The 20,414-nt window shown below is 42.0% G+C and overlaps 1 protein-coding gene across 3 annotated transcripts in view; it reads left to right on the top strand.

Moving 5' to 3' along the window:
- The window catches only part of tln1 (talin 1), a 245,220-nt gene that overhangs the window by 192,534 nt on the left and 32,272 nt on the right, over positions 1-20,414 (top strand). For all 3 annotated transcript variants that reach the window (XM_033031712.1, XM_033031693.1, XM_033031702.1), the window contains exons 34-44: positions 1,019-1,141; positions 2,758-2,901; positions 3,177-3,338; positions 3,731-3,871; positions 6,467-6,648; positions 7,971-8,103; positions 9,223-9,324; positions 11,890-12,060; positions 13,199-13,348; positions 14,708-14,809; positions 14,894-15,013. In XM_033031712.1, the coding sequence (XP_032887603.1) occupies positions 1,019-1,141; positions 2,758-2,901; positions 3,177-3,338; positions 3,731-3,871; positions 6,467-6,648; positions 7,971-8,103; positions 9,223-9,324; positions 11,890-12,060; positions 13,199-13,348; positions 14,708-14,809; positions 14,894-15,013 (1,530 nt within the window). The remainder of the gene's footprint in view (positions 1-1,018; positions 1,142-2,757; positions 2,902-3,176; positions 3,339-3,730; positions 3,872-6,466; positions 6,649-7,970; positions 8,104-9,222; positions 9,325-11,889; positions 12,061-13,198; positions 13,349-14,707; positions 14,810-14,893; positions 15,014-20,414) is intronic.

Here is a 20,414-nt window from a genome sequence, read left to right as displayed (position 1 = left end):
CTTCTGAAGATCTGATCACCCCATACTGAAGCCATGAACACAATAAGCTATACATAATAGGTATAGATAACAAGATCATAAGAGATAGTAGAATTAGGCCATCCGGCCCATCAGTCTACTTTTCCGGCCCTACATTCTCTTGCATTTTCCCCATAACCTCTGACACCGGTACTAATCAAGTTCTTGGTTTCTTGGTCCTCCAAAATATTCCAAATGGAATTTAAACTGGAGGTGGTGAAGGGAGGGCTTAAGCCAGAAAGGGTTCTTGGGAAGAAAGAGCTACTTTAAATTTAGTTTCATCTGGTTGGGTAACTATAGTTGTTCCTATAGGGGTAGGAAACCAAGGTGTAGGAAGTTCAGAGGGGATCTGGAGAGGTTTTTTTCTCACCCACAAAGCAATTGGTGTCTGTAACAAACTGCCTGAGTGGACAGTGGAGGGAAGTGCTCATTAAATATTTGGGAAATACCTGGATGTGCACTTGAATATCCAAACAGTAGAAGTCTGGACCAAGTGGGAATGTATAGATATGTACTTTGAGCTTTATAACTCAATGACCAATTTGAATGTTCTGGTAATATTTGAAGAATGTTGGCCTGAACACCCAGATCCTGACATTTCTTCAGAATGCATCATGGAACAAGCAAGCAGTCTATCACGTCATTTCACAGGTGTCTTGCCTAAAGACTGCAACCAAACTAATTCATTCCAGGCTCTGTTCTTGTGAATCACTCATGTTTTCACTCTAAATCTAGAATGGTTTCTTAAAGAACCAATGCCCAAACTAGATCTCTTCTCCAAATAAGGTATTCTCTCTATAAAGTTGTGATTGGGATAAAATTATATGTTTTGCAATTATTGTGTGAAGTATTTAAGAAAAAGTAACTTTGAACAATTTCACAAAAAAATGATAAATAATGTTAAGCACTGTGAAAATTTGAAATCTTTAGTCCATTACTTTGTCTTTAGCCTTACATGCACAATTTAGATAACAATGATTATCCATTATTTTATGTGCAGGTTCTTGGAGAAGCAATGACAGGGATTTCTCACAATGCAAAGAACAGTAATCTACCAGCTTTTGGTGATTCTGTGAGCTCTGGTTCCAAGGCCTTGTGTGGACTGACAGAAGCAGCTGCCCAGGTAAACATTAGTTTTACAAAGAGAATTGTTACAGCAAATCATGCTTTATACTTGTGCAGAAAAGATCCTAAAACCATGCTTGAGCATCATTGGGATGGTTTGTAATGCTGCAGGATCCTAAACCCTTGCATCTTTATGGGATTCCAAATGTGAAGATGGTTCATTTTATTTGCGCCAACTCTTTGTTAGATCAATTCGTGAGCAGTCGCCTTTTACTCAACTGTTTGCTCCAATAAATGTCATGCTCCAATAACCCTGTCATTTCTCCTGAATTGCTCCCTCCAATGTGTGATTATGTTAAATTGATAGCTGATCATTCCCGACTCCACAAACAATGCTTAACAACACAAAATGTTAAGAAATGGTATTAAATTATCTTTTAGTTTGTTCTTCTTCAGTAGAAATGGAATCATTATCTGAAATCTCTGCTCAAATTCCTATTGCAGTCGTAATCCTAGTAATTTAACCTTCTAGATCTTTAATATGCTGAACTTCCAGAAATTACACACAGTTCTAGAAAATTGATCTAATGATTGTATAAATTTAATTTATCACACTTTTCCATTCCAGTGCTGACCACGCAAACATCCAACCGCCATAGTTTTGCACGTCCCACGGTTTATCAAGTCTAGCGTCGTCAATACATTTTGAGATTAATCCTGGCACTTGGCCAAATCATCTGTTTGTACCATGAAGGGATTCTGTTATTTTTTTTAAACACAGATCTGTCTGTACCAAATTGAGGTTGTCCTTTATCAAGTCATCCATTTCACAGTGGACACAAATTTTATTTCAATTTTTTGAGACTTTAAAATCTCCAACATGGATAAAATGAAAAATTATTGTTCACTATCACGTTGGCTAACATAAATAACATACATGACCCGCCACCAAGCACCACAGGTCCCCCAGCTAAACCTCCGCTTTTCTACAGAAGAAACAACGAAGTGCTGAAAAAACTCATGTTAAGCAAGTCTATGGAAAAATGTAGTTTTAATTCAGAGGCACAGCATGGAAACAGGCCTTTGGCTCCACGAGTCCACGCCCATCCATCTATCACCTGTTCACATTAGTTCTGTTATCCCACTTTTGCATTGCTCCTTGCACACTTGGGGTAATTTACAGTAGTCAATTAACCTACAAACGCACGTGTCTTTGGGATGTGGGAGGAAACTGGAGCACTCGGAAGAAAAGCACGCAGTCACAGGGAGAACGTGCAAACTCCGCACAGCCAACACTCGAGGTCAGGATCGAAACTGGGTCCCTGGCGTCATGAGCCATCAGCTCTACCAGTTGTGCTAACTGTGCTGCTTCAGTCCAGATAACTAGAGTTTAAATTGATTCCTGACTTAAAGATTTATTTATATCTTGCCAGAAATGTTGTAAGTGTGGGTATTGTGTGCTGCATTGCCTTTGGAAGCTTCTTTGTAATGGGAGGAAAGGAAACTTAAAGAATGGCCAGTACCATACTTGGCAAAAGTGAAGAGAAGACATTGATGTTTGGAGTTGCCATTTTAATTATTAGAAGATTGATGCTTGTAACAAAAAATATTCAAGAGGACAAAAGTTGTGCATTTTTTTGAAATAACTAAAACTGTTTAAAACTTGATCTGCAGGCAGCCTACCTTGTAGGAATATCAGATCCCAATAGCCATGCTGGACAGCAGGGATTAGTTGATCCAGCTCAATTTGCCCGTGCCAACCAAGCTATCCAAATGGCTTGTCAGAACTTGGTAGACCCATCCTGTATCCAGACACAGGTAAGATATGTTCTTGTTGTTGTAAAATTAAAATAGTTGCCTTTTGGCAGAATCCCATGATAGTTACAGCAGGAGAAGAAAGCTGATTATCACGACTAGAAACCTACTGCATGTTATCATGTTTCGCCCGTCGCCTCCATTCTATGTGCCCTGGTTTTCAGAACTCGCCCCATTTCTAGTTCTTAATTCCATTTCTTGAATTTTGGAATGCTCTGTTTGTGAGTTTGCATGAATCACTTGAAGCTTTTTGCTCAGTAAATCTTGTCTTGCTGCAGGTTTTGTCCGCTGCCACCATTGTTGCAAAGCACACGTCTGCACTGTGCAATGCCTGTCGCCTGGCCTCTTCCAAAACCTCGAACCCCGTGGCAAAGAGACAGTTCGTACAGTCGGCTAAAGAAGTGGCAAATAGCACAGCCAATCTCGTGAAGACAATCAAGGTATGTCCTAGAAAATTCATGTTTACAGATGAGCATTTCGGGTTACAACTTGTATGGAGTTGAGTCACATGTGATAGAAACATTAGAGATTGTCACATTGACAAGTTTGTATTGATAGTTAGAAACATAGAAAAATAGGTGCAGGAGTAGGCCATTCGGCCCTTCGAACCAGCACCGCCATTCAATATGATCATGACTGATCATCTAAAATCAGTACCCCGTTCCTACTTTTCCCCCATATCACTTGATTCCTTTAGCTCTAAGAACTAAATTTAACTCTCTCTTTGGTGTTTTTAAATGGACATCGACATATTGCTGTTTCAATATATAATCTTTGGTGGTTTGGACTATTAAAATGATTAAAACTGCTTTTTTCTTTTGAAACAACATAGGCCCTTGATGGAGCATTTTCAAATGACAACCGAGAGAAGTGCCGAGCTGCTACAGTTCCTCTGATAGAAGCAGTCGAGAATCTGACAGCGTTTGCTTCCAACCCAGAGTTTGTCAGCATCCCAGCTCAAATCAGTCCTGAGGTACGGCAACAGCCTTTGGTTCAATACTGAAAAGGGGAAATCGATGGCCATGAGATGCAGTTTAGTTTAGTATATAAGTGTCCTGTGTACCGAGGTACAGTGAAGAAAAACCTTTTTGTTTTGTACTAAGGTAGACTCAAAATGCTGGTGTAACTCAGCGAGACAGGCAGCATCTATGGAGAGAAGGAATGGGTGATGTTTCAGGTTGAGGTCGTTCTTGGATTGTACTCTCCAGTCAGCGGAAAGACTAGACTTATTATAATCAAGCCGTCCACAGTTTACAGATACAGGATAAAGGGAATAACGTTTAGTACAAGATAAGTCCAGTAATGTCTGATTAAAGATAGTCCGAGTGTCTTCAATGAGGTAGATGGTAAGTCAGGACCGATGTCCTATTGGTGATAGGATAGTTGTGTTACCAACTGTGAAGAAACTGTTCCTGAACTAAACTAAACTGAAACAGTAGTGGGAATGTTGGTTTGGTTTAGTTTAGAAATACAGCATAGAAACGGGCCCTTTGGCCCATCGAGTCCACGCCGACCCACCGATCACCCGTGCACTAGTTTGAGTTCTATATAATCCCACTTTCGCATCCTACACACTAGGGGCAATTTACAGAGGCCGATTAACCTACAAACCTGCATATCTTTGGAATATGGGAGGAAACCAGAGGACCCGGAAGAAAGCCACACAGTCACAGGGAGAACGTACAAACTCCACACAGAGAGCACCCAAGGTCAGGGTTGAACCCAGGTCTCTGGCACTGTGAGGCAGCAGCTGTTCCTCTGCACCATTCTGCTGTCCTGCCACTTCCTTATGGCTCCGCATGCCTGCCCTGTCACTGCCAGCTTCTGGCTGATCCTTTACTTCAGTGCCACTTTCCTGCATTAATCCCATATTCCTTTATTTCCCCCAAATAGCCCAAAATCTATTGATCGGTCATAAAAATATTCAGTGACTGAACCTTCACAACCTTCTTAGAGAGTGAATGCAAAGATTTACCATCCTCTGACACTTATGACCCAATGATTGATGTTGAATTGGGTTCTGAATATTATGTGTCTGCAACTATAATTAAACTAATGCATTGCAGATCTACTAAACTACTTTTTTAACCATTTGGTTAAATATACTATTGATGGCACTACCATTATTCATCTTACAACTTGCGAAATGGAGAGCGGCTATTCTATGATGGATTTCGGAGCCATCATATCAATGATATTTTCCTGTAATGTATTCTTGGGATCAATTTACATAATAACCAGCACAGCTTCAGGAGGTGGGAGTAAACCAGAGTACCTAGTGGAAACACATGTGATCACAGTAAAAATGTGCAATTCCATTCAGACATCAATTGGATGTACTGGTACGGTGGCACAGCGGTAGAGTTGCTGCCTTACAGCGCCAGAGACCCAGGTTCGATCCTGAATATGGTTGCTTGCCTGTGCGGAGTTCGTACTTTCTCCACATGACCTGCGTGGGTTTTCCCCGGGTGATCTGGTTTCCTCCCACACTCAAAAGACGTACAGGTTTGTAGGTTAATTGGCTTGGGAAATTTTTTAAATTGCTCCTAGTGTGTGTAGGATAATGTTAATGTACGGGGATCACTGGTCGGCGCGGACTTGGGCCGGCCCTCTTTCCTAGCTGTATCTCTAAACTAAAAAAACGAAACTAATTGGTGAGGGTCAGAATCACTGGCGCCACCAAAGTTTGAGATGGAAAGGGAATCTATCTTGTAGCTGTGGATTATAACATGTGGTGGGTGGGTAGTGCAGCACCTGGTTGCAGAATATAAATTAAATTAATAATGTGGAATTCAAAACGATAAGATTAATTATGATGACCACAAATCTACCAGATTTTTTTGCTAGAGTCCACCTGCTTCCTTTGTCCCCTACGGCAATGCAGATCTTGGGCCAAACGCAGGCAGGGGCTAATGTAGATGGGGCATGTTGGTCAGTGTGGGCAAGTTGGGATAAAGGGCCTGTTTCCATGCTGTGTGACTATAAAGTGGTTGGCTTCGATAAGCCACTTAGTGCAAGGACAGTGAGGGATGGGTAATAATTGCTGGCCCAGCAATGTCTGGACCATGAAATATGAATTAAAAATAAATTCTGCTGTATGGTGAATTTTGATGAGGAAATAAAGTCAATTACTTGAACAATATTTAATTTTTCTCCAAAGCTGAAAATATATTTAAGACTCCAGTAACATTTGAGGCACTGAGAGTAGACAATCCTAATTGTGACTATTCTACACTCTTAAGGGAATGGAAAAAATGTATAATTTAGAAACAAAAATTACACATTTGTTTGTAGGTCTCTGAAGGTAAATACTGCCACAAGGTGATTGCATGAATTGGTCAACATCTCACCCAAAATATTGCACTGTCTCAATGTAACCGAGCAAAGGAAAGGTTGTACTTTTAAGCACTGAAGTCAATATAAATAACTTCCTGTACTTGTCCACACGAGGGCGGCAAATCTCCAACTGAACTATTAACTATTGTTTTAACAAGTTAGAAAAATTACATCAGCGGAACAATTTGCTTCAAAGGCTTATTTCTATGTTTGATGTTTTTTCTTGTGGCAGGGTCTTAATGCAATGGAGCCTATAGTTGTTGCAGCAAAGACAATGCTGGGTAGTTCGACTGGCCTAATCCAGACTGCTCGCTCCCTTGCTGTCAATCCCAAAGACCCACCAAAATGGTCTGTTTTGGCTGGACATTCTCGAACTGTTTCTGATTCTATCAAGAAGCTCATTACTTCCATCAGGTATTTCTTTCTATTAAACGGGATCTGTTCAAGTTTTGCTTGAACTTTACATAGGGCTTAATCTCTACGGATTGTTTTGACGATAATCCTATTTAAAACATTTCAAGCACTATATTATGTCTTTGATCTGAGAATTATCTGACTACGTTTTCTTCTCGAGATTGTTTAGTAACATTGTCATACATCCTAGTTTTATTATGGTTTGCTGCATCTATTGCACATGATGCTTTATTTAATTGTTTAATTCTATCATTTGTCCTTTAAGAAATATTTATGCATTGTTTAGAAAATCTTAGGTTCTATTAAACAAAATTGTGCTAATTAACATATGTTTTGCAGCATATTTAAAGCTAACTCAACATGTTAGAATGCAATCTATTAACATCATGACCTTTCTAAAAAGAATTAATCAACAATATTACACTCCACTGTTAATAGGCTTGTTATTTTTCTGTTTAGTCTTTGAATAGTGAGCTATCCTCGATTGTAATTCCTATTATCAATAATAGGAGAGAGGGGACAGAGGAGGAGGAGAGGGGGAGGAGAGAGGGGGGAGGAGAGATGGAGAGAGGGGGAAGGAGAGGGAGGGGGGAGGAGAGGTGGAGGAGGGAGGGGGATAGGTGGAGAAAGAGGGAGGAGAGGTGGAGAGAGGGGGAAGGAGAGGGGAGGAGGGGGAAGAGAGAGGGGGAGAAGGGGGGGGGGAAGAGAGAGTGAATGGGGGGAGGGGGAAGAGAGGGTAACAAAGGGTCTGCAAGAAGTTTAGGACAGAGAGGGGTGAGGGTAGTTTCAATATCAGTGTCTCAAACTAACTGCTATGTTCAGTAGACGTAATATTGCTTAAATATATAAATATTTATATATGTGGCCCGCCATCCGCTCACAGACATGGGCCCTGGCCCCTATGCAGAAAAAAGTTGCCGACCCCTGATTTAGAGGAGTTCTGTTCACTAACTTGTTTTGTCTTCACACCGTGTGTTCAGTACCGTTGCAAAATGACAGCTTGAGTACAGCTTAAATCTTTTAATACAATTTCTGTAATTTGGTGGCAAAATACACAAAGTGCATTTGTAGATTTTGCATGTGAAATCATCACTTGCACTTTGTGTAGTCTGCAACCGTTCAGGGTCAACTGTTCAAAGACTGAGAAAACTGATAAAGGTACCAGAGTGATGCTGGTGCTGTATTCAGTATTTTCTTTACATTAATGTATGTTCAGTGAATGTTGCTGTCATCTTGAATGTGAGAGAGTGTATAACATTTACTGAATTGTTTCTTTGATATCACAGTATATTCATGGAACATATTTTATTTTGCTTCTTCAGAGATAAGGCTCCTGGACAGAGGGAGTGTGATGAAGCTATTGATGTTCTCAACCGATGTATCAGAGATGTTGACCAGGCATCTTTGGCAGCAATTAGTCAGCAGTTAGCCCCACAGCAAGACCGCTCCCAAGAGGTGAACAACAAATATTTTCTATGTTCGGTGATTTTCTGCATCTCGGCTATTTCATTTTAAACGAGTGTGCTGGTAAATCCAAAAGCATGGAATTGCAAACTTTCCATTGTATTCCCTCATATTCTACTCTATCCCAGCTTGAAGCTTGTTATCAGAACATCTTTCCCTATTTAGAAACATAGAAAAATAGTTGCAGGAGTAGGCCATTTGGCCCTTCGAGCCAGCACCGCCATTCAACATGATCATGGCTGATCATCTAAAATCAGTACCATTTCTGCTTTTTCCCCATATCCCTTGATTCCTTTCATCCCAAGAGCTAAATCAAATTCTCTTCAAACAGGAAGCCCATTGCTATGAAATGCTAACTGTTTCTGTATCTTAACTTTATATGGCATCCTGAATATTTCAGCTTTCCAGTTTTATTGTTGTTATTATTTTAAGATTTGCATTGATGAATTATTTTGAGGTGAGTTGGGGAAAGTTTTGGAGATGTGTGGAGCAAGCTTATTTTACACAGAGGGTGGTGAGAGGAGGCAGATACAATAGTGGCATTTAAGAGACTTTTGGATAGGCAAGGTGATGGAGGCATATGGAATATGTGCAGGCAGATAAGAGTTGATCTTGGCATCATGTTCGGCACGGACATTATGGGCTGAAGGGTCTGTTTCTGTGCTCTCCTGTTCTATGTCCTATTTGAAGCTTATATTCACTGCAACTTAAGTATTAAAATTCAAAGATATGGTGCAACAATGCCATAGACAGGTTTTACAACATCAGTTCGTTCACCCAATGTAAGGCAATATCCAATACATAAATATAGGCACAACAGACATGCTGTAATCTGGAGCAAAGCGAACTGCTGGAGGATCTCCCGGTCAGGCAACATCTGTGGAGGCAGAAAGATGGTCGACCTTGCAGGCCGGGACACTCATGCATCACAGGCATCTTTCTTCGTCCACTGAAGCTGCCTGACCTGCAGAGTCCCTCCAGCAGTTAGTTTTTTGTGTTTAATAAATAAATGCAAATCTGTCTTTAAATTTCTGATTCATTACACTGTAAAAAATGTTACATTTGAACTGATATATTGTCCTAATAACCTCTATTCCAATTGTCCATTAGGCATTATACGATCAGATGGCTGGAGCAGTCCATGAGATCAGCAATCTGATTGACCCAGTAGCTGTGGCTGCTCGCGCTGAAGCTTCACAACTCGGACACAAGGTAAAATATTTGTATTATGGACAATAGGTTCCTGACATTGACTTTGTATCAAACTTTTTTTTAAATTCTGTACTTAAAGCTGTCCAGCCACCATACGTACAAAATATATATTGCCCTCAGCAATGTGTTGAATCATGGAACCATTCTTTAACACATTGAGCTTGGTATGGTATGGAACTTTATTTGTCGCAAGTACTGAGCTACAGTGATATTCATTTTTATATACAGTTCAAAACCTTGCACCGATGGTTTAGATTAGCCATGCAGCCTATTGTAGGCAGGTTCAAAGCTGCCTCCCTGCTTCTGATATGGTAAATCTCTGATTTTGGCCACAGATTTTGATAGAGATACAAAGTAGAGGACAGATAGTTTAGAGTCATTTCCCAAAGCTGGTAGAACGCCATTGCTTTTCCCAGAAGCAAAACGGGACAAGAATTAGATCAGTAACACCAGGAAAATTAGTATCAAAGTCCAAGTAAATTACTTGGTCATATTTTAGTATAGTTTTATTTATTATTGTCACGTTTACAGAGGTACAGTGAAAAGCGTTTATGTTGCGTGCTATCCAGTTAGCGGAATGACCACCTAGATGCCCCATCGAAGCTAGTCTAATTTTCCCGCATATGGTCCATAACAACACTTCCCCAGTCCCCAGCCCCTCCCAACAGACCTTTCCTACCCATATACCTGTCCAAGGGCCTTTTAAATGCTGATCTACTACCTGCCTCGACCACCTCCTCTGGCAGTTTGTTCCATATACCCACTGCCCTCGAGTGAAAAAGTTGGCCTTCAGGAACCCATTAAATCTTGAATTACTGGTGACTTGAATATTTCTTTGGACTGACTTCTGTTAACCAGTCCCTGTGCATTGGCCAAATCCATCTTATACTGCTCTCAAGGGTATTAACAGCATGAGGATCAAGACTCTTACTCTAAACTAAACTAAACTTGTCTAGTGTATTCACTTAAAGCCTGGATTACAAAATAAAATTACTGAACTTGACAGAATATTTTAAAATGTCTTTGTTGCTGTCTGATTCAGAAACTACCTTATTATGGACTACATTGTTATCCTCTGTAAAATGTCTGTATAACCATAAAACCATATAACAATTACAGCACGGAAACAGGCCATCTCGACCCTTCTAGTCTGTGCCGAACACGTATTCTCCCCTAGTCCCATATACCTGCGCTCAGACCATAACCCTCCATTCCTTTCCCGTCCATATAACTATCCAATTTATTTTTAAATGATAAAAACGAACCTGCCTCCACCACCTTCACTGGAAGCTCATTCCACACAGCCACCACTCTCTGAGTAAAGAAGTTCCCCCTCATGTTACCCCTAAACTTCTGTCCCTTCATTCTCAAGTCATGTCCCCTTGTTTGAATCGTCCCTACTCTCAGTGGGAAAAGCTTATCCACGTCAACTCTGTCTATCCCTCTCATCATTTTAAAGACCTCTATCAAGTCCCCCCTTAACCTTCTGCGCTCCAAAGAATAAAGCCCTAACTTGTTCAACCTTTCTCTGTAACTTAGTTGCTGAAACCCAGGCAACATTCTAGTAAATCTCCTCTGTACTCTCTCTATTTTGTTGACATCCTTCCTATAATTAGGCGACCAAAATTGTACCCCATACTCCAGAATTGGCCTCACCAATGCCTTGTACAATTTTAACATTACATCCCAACTTCTATACTCAATGCTCTGATTTATAAAGGCCAGCACACCAAAAGCTTTCTTTACCACCCTATCTACATGTGATTCCACTTTCAGGGAACTGTGCACAGTTATTCCCAGATCCCCCTGTTCACCTGCATTCTTCAATTCCCTACCATTTACCATGTACGTCCTATTTTGATTTGTCCTGCCAAGATGTAGCACCTCACACTTATCAGCATTAAACTCCATCTGCCATCTTTCAGTCCACTCTTCCAACTGGCATAAATCTCTCTGTAGACTTTGAAAATCTACTTCATTATCCACAACCCCACCTATCTTAGTATCATCTGCATACTTACTAATCCAATTTACCACACCATCATCCAGATCATTGATGTACATGACAAACAACAGTGGACCCAACACAGATCCCTGTGGCACCCCACTAGTCACTGGCCTCCAACCTGACAAACAACCATCCACCATTACTCTCTGGCATCTCCCATTCAGCCACTGTTGAATCCATCTTGCTACTCCACCATTAATACCCAACCATTGAACCTTCTTAACCAACCTTCCATAAATTTGTCTCCAGCCACTTGCAGCTAACCTTTCGAATAAAGGTGAATTACGCTGTTTTAGTTCACTAAACTGCCGAATTATAAGTGGTGTAAATAAGGTGCTGATACTTTTTGTTATGCCTCTGGTTAATTCACAATATGCTCACTTAAATGTTGTCAATATGTTTGACATGGTCTTTGAATCACAGAATTAATTTAAGAAGTACACGTTTAAATGAACATTGCCTTCTCCACAAAATAATTGTTTAATTATGTGATAAATACGATTACCTAAGTGAATTAGGATAATTTCAGATTCATGGTTGGTGTGTGTGTTTTCCAGGTGTCTCAGATGGTAAGTTACTTTGAGCCACTTACCATGGCTTCCATTGGGGCGGCATCAAAGGCAATTAATCATCAGCAACAGATGAATATATTGGATCAGACCAAGACCCTGGCAGAATCCGCACTTCAGATGCTGTACACAGCAAAGGAGGCGGGCGGCAATCCAAAGGTAAACAAAACACTCAGGGATTTGTTGAGGCCTTTGGCCATATTTGTCGATACATTCTTAGTGCATGCAGTCCTTGCAGTCTAAGGAGCAACGCAAAGGATAGTGGAGGCTCTTGAAGTTCATGAGAATATACAATGTGCATTTAAATAGTCGTTTCAGAATGTAAAACACCAAATCAATTCTAATAAGCTTGTTCTGTAATGCATTAAAGATTTGTTAAATGTCACCAGTGCCAAATGCTCCTAATTGTATCCCTTCACTTCAGTGTCTCAGCAAGCACATTTCAGAAACTGAGCACCTTACAGTTAGCATGAGACCAATAACACACATTTACTCCTGTGTGGCCATTTACAGCAATTATTAAGAGCTCATCCACAGATGCAAGAGGTCCAAATGAAATGTTAGTCTTGGTGGATCTTTCTTCAGAAATGGTGCTTCAGTTGCATTGAGGCTTGGTCAGATCCTGTATGGATTGGCACACTGTGCCACTAGAAATCAATACTGGCCTTTAAGGGGAAAAACTACAGATTAACCAGAATGCTGTTGACTCTTTAACTGGTGTGGATTGCACAGACATGGTTTGTATTCCTTGAGTTTAAAAGATTTAAGAAAGCCAGAATGAGATCTTCAAAATTATAAAAGGGGTTTCATTGTTAAAAACATAGAAAATAGGTGCAGGAGCAGGCCATTCGGCCCTTCGAACCTGCATCGCCATTCAATATGATCATGGCTGATCATCGAACTCAGTATCCTGTACCTGCCTTCTCTCCATACCCCCTGATCCCTTTAGCCACAAGGGCCACATCTAACTCCCTCTTAAATATAGCCAATGAACTGGCCTCAACTACCTTCTGTGGCAGAGAATTCCAGAGACTCACCACTCTCTCTGTGAAAAATGTTTTTCTCATCTCGGTCCTAAAGGATTTCCCCTTTATCCTTATCCTTGTTGTAAATTATTTATAAGGAAATTATTTTCTCCTTTGGAAAATCCAGAGCATGAAAGTATAAAAAAAAGTGAACTCGGGAATAAAATCAGGAAGTAGTTTGTAAACCCATGATGATATTTATGAATAATGAATAAGAAACTATTACAATGGACTTAGATGTGACACTAATTTGCATCTATTTTATTTTCTAGCAAGCAGCTCAAACACACGAGGCGTTGGATGAGTCTGTGCAGATGATGAAGGAAGCTGTGGAGGATCTGTCAGGAACACTGAGTGATGCAGCCAGTGCCGCGGGTGTTGTGAGTGGGATGGTGGACTCCATCAACCAGGCCATTAACAAGGTGAGAGCCATGGCCCTGGTTAGATTACTCTCAAAGCACTGAGCAGCTCCAGCCTCCACACCTGGAATGAGTAGGTTAACCTATGATGAGCATTTGTCGGCACTGGGCCTGTACTCGCTGGAGTTTAGAAGAATGAGGGGGGGACCTCATTGAAACATACAGAATAGTGAAAGGCTTGGGTAAAGTGGATGAGAAGAGGATGTTTCCACTAGTGGGAGAGTCTAGGTCTCGAGGTTATAGCCTCAGATTTAAAGGACGTTTCTTTAGGAAGATGAGGAGAAATTTCTTTAGTCAGAGGGTGGTGAATCTGTGGAATTCTTTGCCACAGCGGTATGTGGAGGCCAAGTCAGTGGATATTCTTAAGGCAGAGATAGATAGATTCTTGATTAGTACAGGTGTCAGAGGATATGGGGAGAAGGCAGGAGAATGCGGTTAGGAGGGAGGGATAGATCAGCCATGATTGAATGGCGGAGTAGACTTGATGGGCCGCATGGCCCAATTGTACTCCTATTCCTTATGACCTTCACCACAGGGACAAAGTTTGGAGGGATATGGGACAAACACGGGCAAGTGGAACTACTGTAGTTGATCGGCATGGGCAATTTGGGCAGAAGGGCCTGTTTCCATGCGGTACGACTCTATGACGTGTTTCAGGAAGGTGCTTCTGGCACTTCTTCAAAGCCATTTAGGGATTGTCTCTAAATATTGACAATTCTGCAAAACCCATGAGAAAAGTTTGAAAATGATTAGGAAAATATTTTCCAGACCTAGGGTCATAAAGTAAAATTGATCTGGGCTTTTCAGAAGTTATTATGAAATATGTATAGGCAAAGGATAATGGAAGTTGGAACTCTCATCTAGTGCCAATTGATAATGCTAAATTAATTAATGAACTATAATCCTTGCGTGCTTGGGAATTTGCTTGCCAAAGCTGTGCGGGTCAAAGGTTAAGAGTAAGGTAGCAACTCGGCCTACTCACTGCATGATGGAAAGATGGAAAGCCTTGAGTGGCCTCCTTATGCCCAGTATTGAAGAGCATAGTTCAGTACTTCAGTATCAATTAAATTGCTAAAAACTGTAAATTCTTCTCCACATTATCAGTTTCATTTTGAATAAGTGACATTAGTTTTGGTACTTTTTTGAATTAGCACTATTTTGGGTAATGGGTAGACACAAGGAACTGCAGATGTTGGTTTACCAAAAAAGCCACAAAGTGGTTGAGTAACTCAGCGGGTCAGGCAGCAAGTCTGGAGAGAACTCCATCACTTTGTGTCTTTTGTAGGTAAAAGGTGTTCATTCACCAGTTTGTTGAAATGTGTAGAGATAGCCTGACCTAAGGTATTTTTGCATTAAATGTAGATCGAAGAAAATGCTCCAGTGGAGCCAGAGGGATCATTTGTTGACTACCAGACCACCATGGTGAAGACAGCCAAAGCTATTGCAGTAACAGTTCAAGAAATGGTGAGTTCCAATGACTTCATTCATTTCTCATTTAAATTGCTGCAGAGTTTATTATGCTGTTCTCACTTTTGGTAATTTTCATAGGTTACTAAATCAACCACCAACCCAGACGAGCTTGGGACTTTGGCTAATCAGCTCACAAGTGACTATGGACAACTGGCACAGGATGCCAGTCCTGCAGCCATAACAGCTGAAAATGAAGAGGTACATTTTCAAGGCAACAATTCACTCGTTTTTCGGAACAGGATTTATGTTTGACAAGATTATCATAGAGTATCGCAGCATAGAAACAAGTCATTCAGACCAAATTGTCCATGCCAACCAAGTTGCCTACTTGAATTACTTAAATGTGTCCAAAATTCTACTAAACCTTTTCTATCTCTGTATCTAGGTATGTTGCAAAGCGTACCTGAAGCGTCGCGGAAAATCTGTAGCTGCGGGTGTGCGCGATTTTGGCGCCGTTTAGAGGGGGGCGGGTTTAAAACGCGATTTTCTCTAGGCTGTTCAAATCGAAGATGTTCAGCCTAGTTAATTATTAACGAAAAATCGCTGGAAGACCCCGTCGCAAAAGCTATTATTAGTTTTAAAGGCCTCGTAAAATAGTTATAGTAGTTTAAAAATCAATCTCTAAACCCGCGACCGCCAGCAACCGCAGGGTCGCATAGAGCAAATAACTGAAGGTATGCTGTATATTTTTACATTAAAAAGGGCTTCTAAAGATCCCTTTATACAAAGTTTAATATTGCGAGTAGCTCATTTTGGGCCTATTATATCCCGCAGTATTTTTCTGGGCATTTGAGGCACAAATCTAGCGCAATGTGAACGTTCTAAACCAGCGCGTTCACAGGATCTCACTAGAAAGCTGATTTAAATGGGCATTTATTTACAGCAATTGAACACTAAATTCCTTCCATTTGGTCTATAAATTAATGTAAATGAGATTTAAAAATCATGTTTTATTGTGAATTATTTGTGAATATTATTTGGACATTTAGGCTATTTAAAAATGTTAATCATTTATTAAGAAATGGATAGATGTTTAGATCTAGTAATTGAAGTCTGAAATTAGCTACAATTAGGTAACTAACTAATTATAAGCTTTAATTTCAGGTCATCCAAGTAAGATTATGTTATATTTGTTTCAGAATGCTTCAATCTATGATAACTGAAAATTTCATTCAGTTCTCTTAATTTTTAAGAAAGTTATGGGCTTTTGACTGTTCACGATCACAGCTTTTTTGTTATGTCCATAGAAAATCAATAGGGAACAAGATGCTCATTTCCCAGTATGAAAATGGCCATAACTTTTTAAATACTTGAGATATGAAAGTGAATTAGGTGTCAAATTAAACTTATTTTTATGCTTTATCTGATGGGATAAATTGCAGACTTGATTTTTAAAATCTCAAAATTTTGTAACATTGTATCTATCTAAATTACTTTCAAATATTATAATTGGACCTGCCTGTGATGTATATGTAAATGCCAATGCCCCTTTAATATAAAGGGCTGTGCCTCGTGATCGAGAGCAGGTGACCTTGGAGAAGTATCCGTGGGTGGGGCAGAATAAATCATACTTACAAGATGTCAGACGTGTTTTCCTTCTGCTTGTGCTAGTCACAACAGGGCCTTACGTGGTCTCAAACATTACATGGTGTCAGAGTAAAAAAAAAACTAAAGAAAAGAATGGCAGGACTCAAGCCACCGGGACCACTCTCCATGCAAGGAAACGTGGCCAAGAATTATAAGGACTGGATAAGGGCATTCCAGCTGTACGAGGCGGCAACAGAACTAACAAATAAACCAGATAATATTCGCTGTGCAACATTCCTCCACGTAGCCGAGCCGGCAGCTCAGGAGATTTATAGAAACATAGAAACATAGAAATTAGGTGCAGGAGTAGGCCATTCGGCCCTTCGAGCCTGCACCGCCATTCAATATGATCATGGCTGATCATCCAACTCAGTATCCCATACCTGCCTTCTCTCCATACCCTCTGATCCCCTTAGCCACAAGGGCCACATCTAACTCCCTCTTAAATATAGCCAATGAACTGGCCTCGACTACCCTCTGTGGCAGAGAGTTCCAGAGATTCACCACTCTCTGTGTGAAAAAAGTTCTTCTCCTCGGTTTTAAAGGATTTCCCCCTTATCCTTAAGCTGTGACCCCTTGTCCTGGACTTCCCCAACATCGGGAGCAATCTTCCTGCATCTAGCCTGTCCAACCCCTTAAGAATTTTGTAAGTTTCTATAAGATCCCCTCTCAATCTCCTAATTTCTAGAGAGTATAAACCAAGTCTATCCAGTCTTTCTTCATAAGCCAGTCCTGACATCCCAGGAATCAGTCTGGTGAACCTTCTCTGCACTCCCTCTATGGCAATAATGTCCTTCCTCAGATTTGGAGACCAAAACTGTACGCAATACTCCAGGTGTGGTCTCACCAAGACCCTGTACAACTGCAGTAGAACCTCCCTGCTCCTATACTCAAATCCTTTTGCTATGAAAGCTAACATACCATTCGCTTTCTTGTTATGAGACCTTTGAGTTTACCCAGGAGGAAACTGATAAAATACAACCCCTGAAGAATAAGTTTCAGACATACTGTGAACCAAAAAAGAACTTAACTGTCTCAAGATATGTCTTTAATACACGTAATCAGCGGCGAGGGGAGACCTTCTCCAGCTACCCGACTGCAGTGTAGTCTTTAGCCAAAGATTGTGAGTTTGGCATTATCCATGACTCATTGCTACGAGACAGAATTGTCTGCGGCATCACCAGCCAGCCGCTCCGGGAAAAACTACTACAATGCGATGATTTAACACTGGAAAAATGCAGTGACATGTGTCTGATAGCTGAAGCAGCAGCCGAACAGATGAAGCAGATTGCCACAACTGCCATCAACACCGAAGAGACAGTTGATTATGTGAAACGGGACAGCGCCAGTCGGCCTTGGGGCCGAGGCAGGGATTCGCGACCCAGACAACCACAGACAGAAATCCGTGATTCTGGTAAGGATACCGTCTGCTGGTCATGCACCCGCGGGCATAAAGGCAACTACTGCCCTGCTCAGTACATGAGATGTTATACCTGCGGAGAGATTGGACATCTTTCCAGATCCCCCGACTGTCCGGTAAATAGAGCGCCCAACAGCCGCCCACGTCCCCGACAATATGACCGGCGAATCAGCCAAAAAGCTGGGGACTGGAGCCGTGACGTCCGCAACGTCGAGTTCCAGATGAACGCCTCACCGCTGCCTGAGCCAGTGGACGACGAGGTTGATGTCATCTACATTGACGCCGTGGCTGATGCTGTGATTGGGTCGACGTGTGAATGGGGACAGATGTGCAGCATCAACAATGTGAACATTGAGTTCAAACTTGACTCTGGAGCTCAAGTGGACATCCTGCCAGAGCACTTGTTCAGAAAGACTGGTCTTGACTTACTGAAGACGAACGTGACACTGAGGTCCTATTCTGGTCATACAATGAAGCCCGTGGGGCAGGCAAAAGGGAACGTCAAAGTAGGTAAGAAAGGACACAGGGTTGTCTTTCAAATAGTGAGGGGGAATGTGAAACCCATATTTGGGAAACTAACGTGTGAAAAGTTAGGGCTTCTTGTGCGAAAGGAGGCGGCTGATAGCGTGAGTGCGAGCCCATCATACACTGCAAGGATCATTGAGGAAAACCGTGAGATTTTCCAAGGGCTGGGAAGGCTAAAAAGACACGAGTACAACATAGCGCTGCAAGAGAACGTGCAACCTAAGCAAAACCCGCCACGCACTATCCCCTATAAGATCAGGGATAAGGTCAAAGCCGAATTAGAGCGAATGGAAAGCTTGGGAGTCATAAAGCCCGTGAGTGAACCGACAGATTGGGTGAATTCAATGACTGTGGTCAGCAAACCTAATGGTGAAGTTTGCATATGCCTTGACCCACGTGACCTCAATGCGGCCATTCGTAGGGAGCATTTCCCAATGCCGACGTTCGAGAACATTGCAGCCCGCATGCCGAAGGCAGAATGGTTCTCAAAATTTGACGCTACAAGTGGGTACTGGCAGTTCCCACTGAGCGATGACAGCTCGCGTCTGACCACATTTAATACTCCCTTTGGGAGATACCGATACCTCGTCCTTCCATTTGGAATCTCATCCGCAAGTGAGATTTGGCAGCGGGCGATGCAGGAAGAGTTTGGCGATTTACAAGAGGTGGAGATAGTTGTCGACGACATTCTCATTTGGGGTGTGAACGCAGCACATCATGACGCAAGGGTGAAAGCCCTACTCAAACGGGTGAAAGAATCCGGCCTAAAGCTCAATCCCCGAAAGTCGGTAATACGCTCAAATGAGATTGAATATGTGGGACATGTCATCTCGCAAGCAGGCGTGTCACCAAGCCCATCTCGTGTCAGCAGCATGCTACAAATGCCATACCCGACAAACAAGGCTGAAGTGCAAACGTTCTTGGGGATGGTGACATACATGGCTAAGTTTATTCCGAACCTCTCAGAGATCACCGCCCCACTTAGACAGCTAACAGAAAATGGAATAGCGTGGCATTTTGAGCTGAAGCACAGACATGCAGTAGACAAGCTGAAATGTCTTCTCACTTCACCACCCATACTCAAACTGTACGATGTGAACGCGCCCGTGTCAATTGCCACAGATGCTTCCAACAGCGGATTTGAAGCGGTCCTGATGCAAGACGAGAGACCTGTTGCATACGCATCACGACGTGTGAACGCAGCCGAGCGCAGCTATAGAGAAGGAGCTGTGCTCCACACTGTACGCATGCAGAAAGTTTCATGACTTCATTGTTGGTCAGTGCACAGTAATTCTTACTGACCACAAGCCATTAGTAGGCTTGTTCGCCAAGCCACTACACAAATTAAGCCCCAGACTCCAACGCATGCGAATGCACCTGCTACGGTACGGCCTGGAAATACGGTGGAAGCCGGGACGGGAAATGTTTGCCCCCGATGTCCTGAGCCGGCTGCCCAGTGCAAACACACCTGCGGAAGAGTACACTGCACTGCCAAACGTGATACATGCTGTAGAAGCCATCCTACACATGTCAGACGAGCGCCTTGTGCAGTTCAAGGCTGAAACAAAGAAAGATCGAACCCTAACACTGTTGTGCGAGTATATAAGGAAGGGTTGGCCTAGTAACAGGCGTGATCTGCCCTCGGACTTGACTCCGTTTCATACATACCATGACGAGCTGGTTGAAGTTGATGGATTAGTCTTGAGGGAAAACCGAATCATAGTCCCCCAAAGCATGTTAGGCAGATGCTGAACGCACTACATGAATCACATCTGGGAGTTGTGAAACTTAAACAACGAGTCCACAATTTATTTGCGTGGCCAGGAATGAACGCACAGATTGAGGACACTGTGGGAACTTGCTCGATATGCCAGGCGACCAGGAAAGCACAAGCAAGCGAGCCGCTCCAACCACACTTCATCCCCAGCAGACCTTGGTCTAAGGTCGGCACGGACATCTTCCATCTGGATGGAGTTGACCATTTGCTTGTAGTGGACTATTACTCCAAGTACCCAGAAATAGCGCAACTGACAGACATGACGTCACATTCGGTGATACGTGAGATGA

Source organism: Amblyraja radiata, chromosome 1 (genome assembly GCF_010909765.2).
Source record: "Amblyraja radiata isolate CabotCenter1 chromosome 1, sAmbRad1.1.pri, whole genome shotgun sequence".
Taxonomy (NCBI): domain Eukaryota; kingdom Metazoa; phylum Chordata; class Chondrichthyes; order Rajiformes; family Rajidae; genus Amblyraja; species Amblyraja radiata.
The sequence above is the reverse complement of the archived record's forward strand: the minus strand, read 5'-3'. Positions and strand labels throughout refer to the sequence as shown.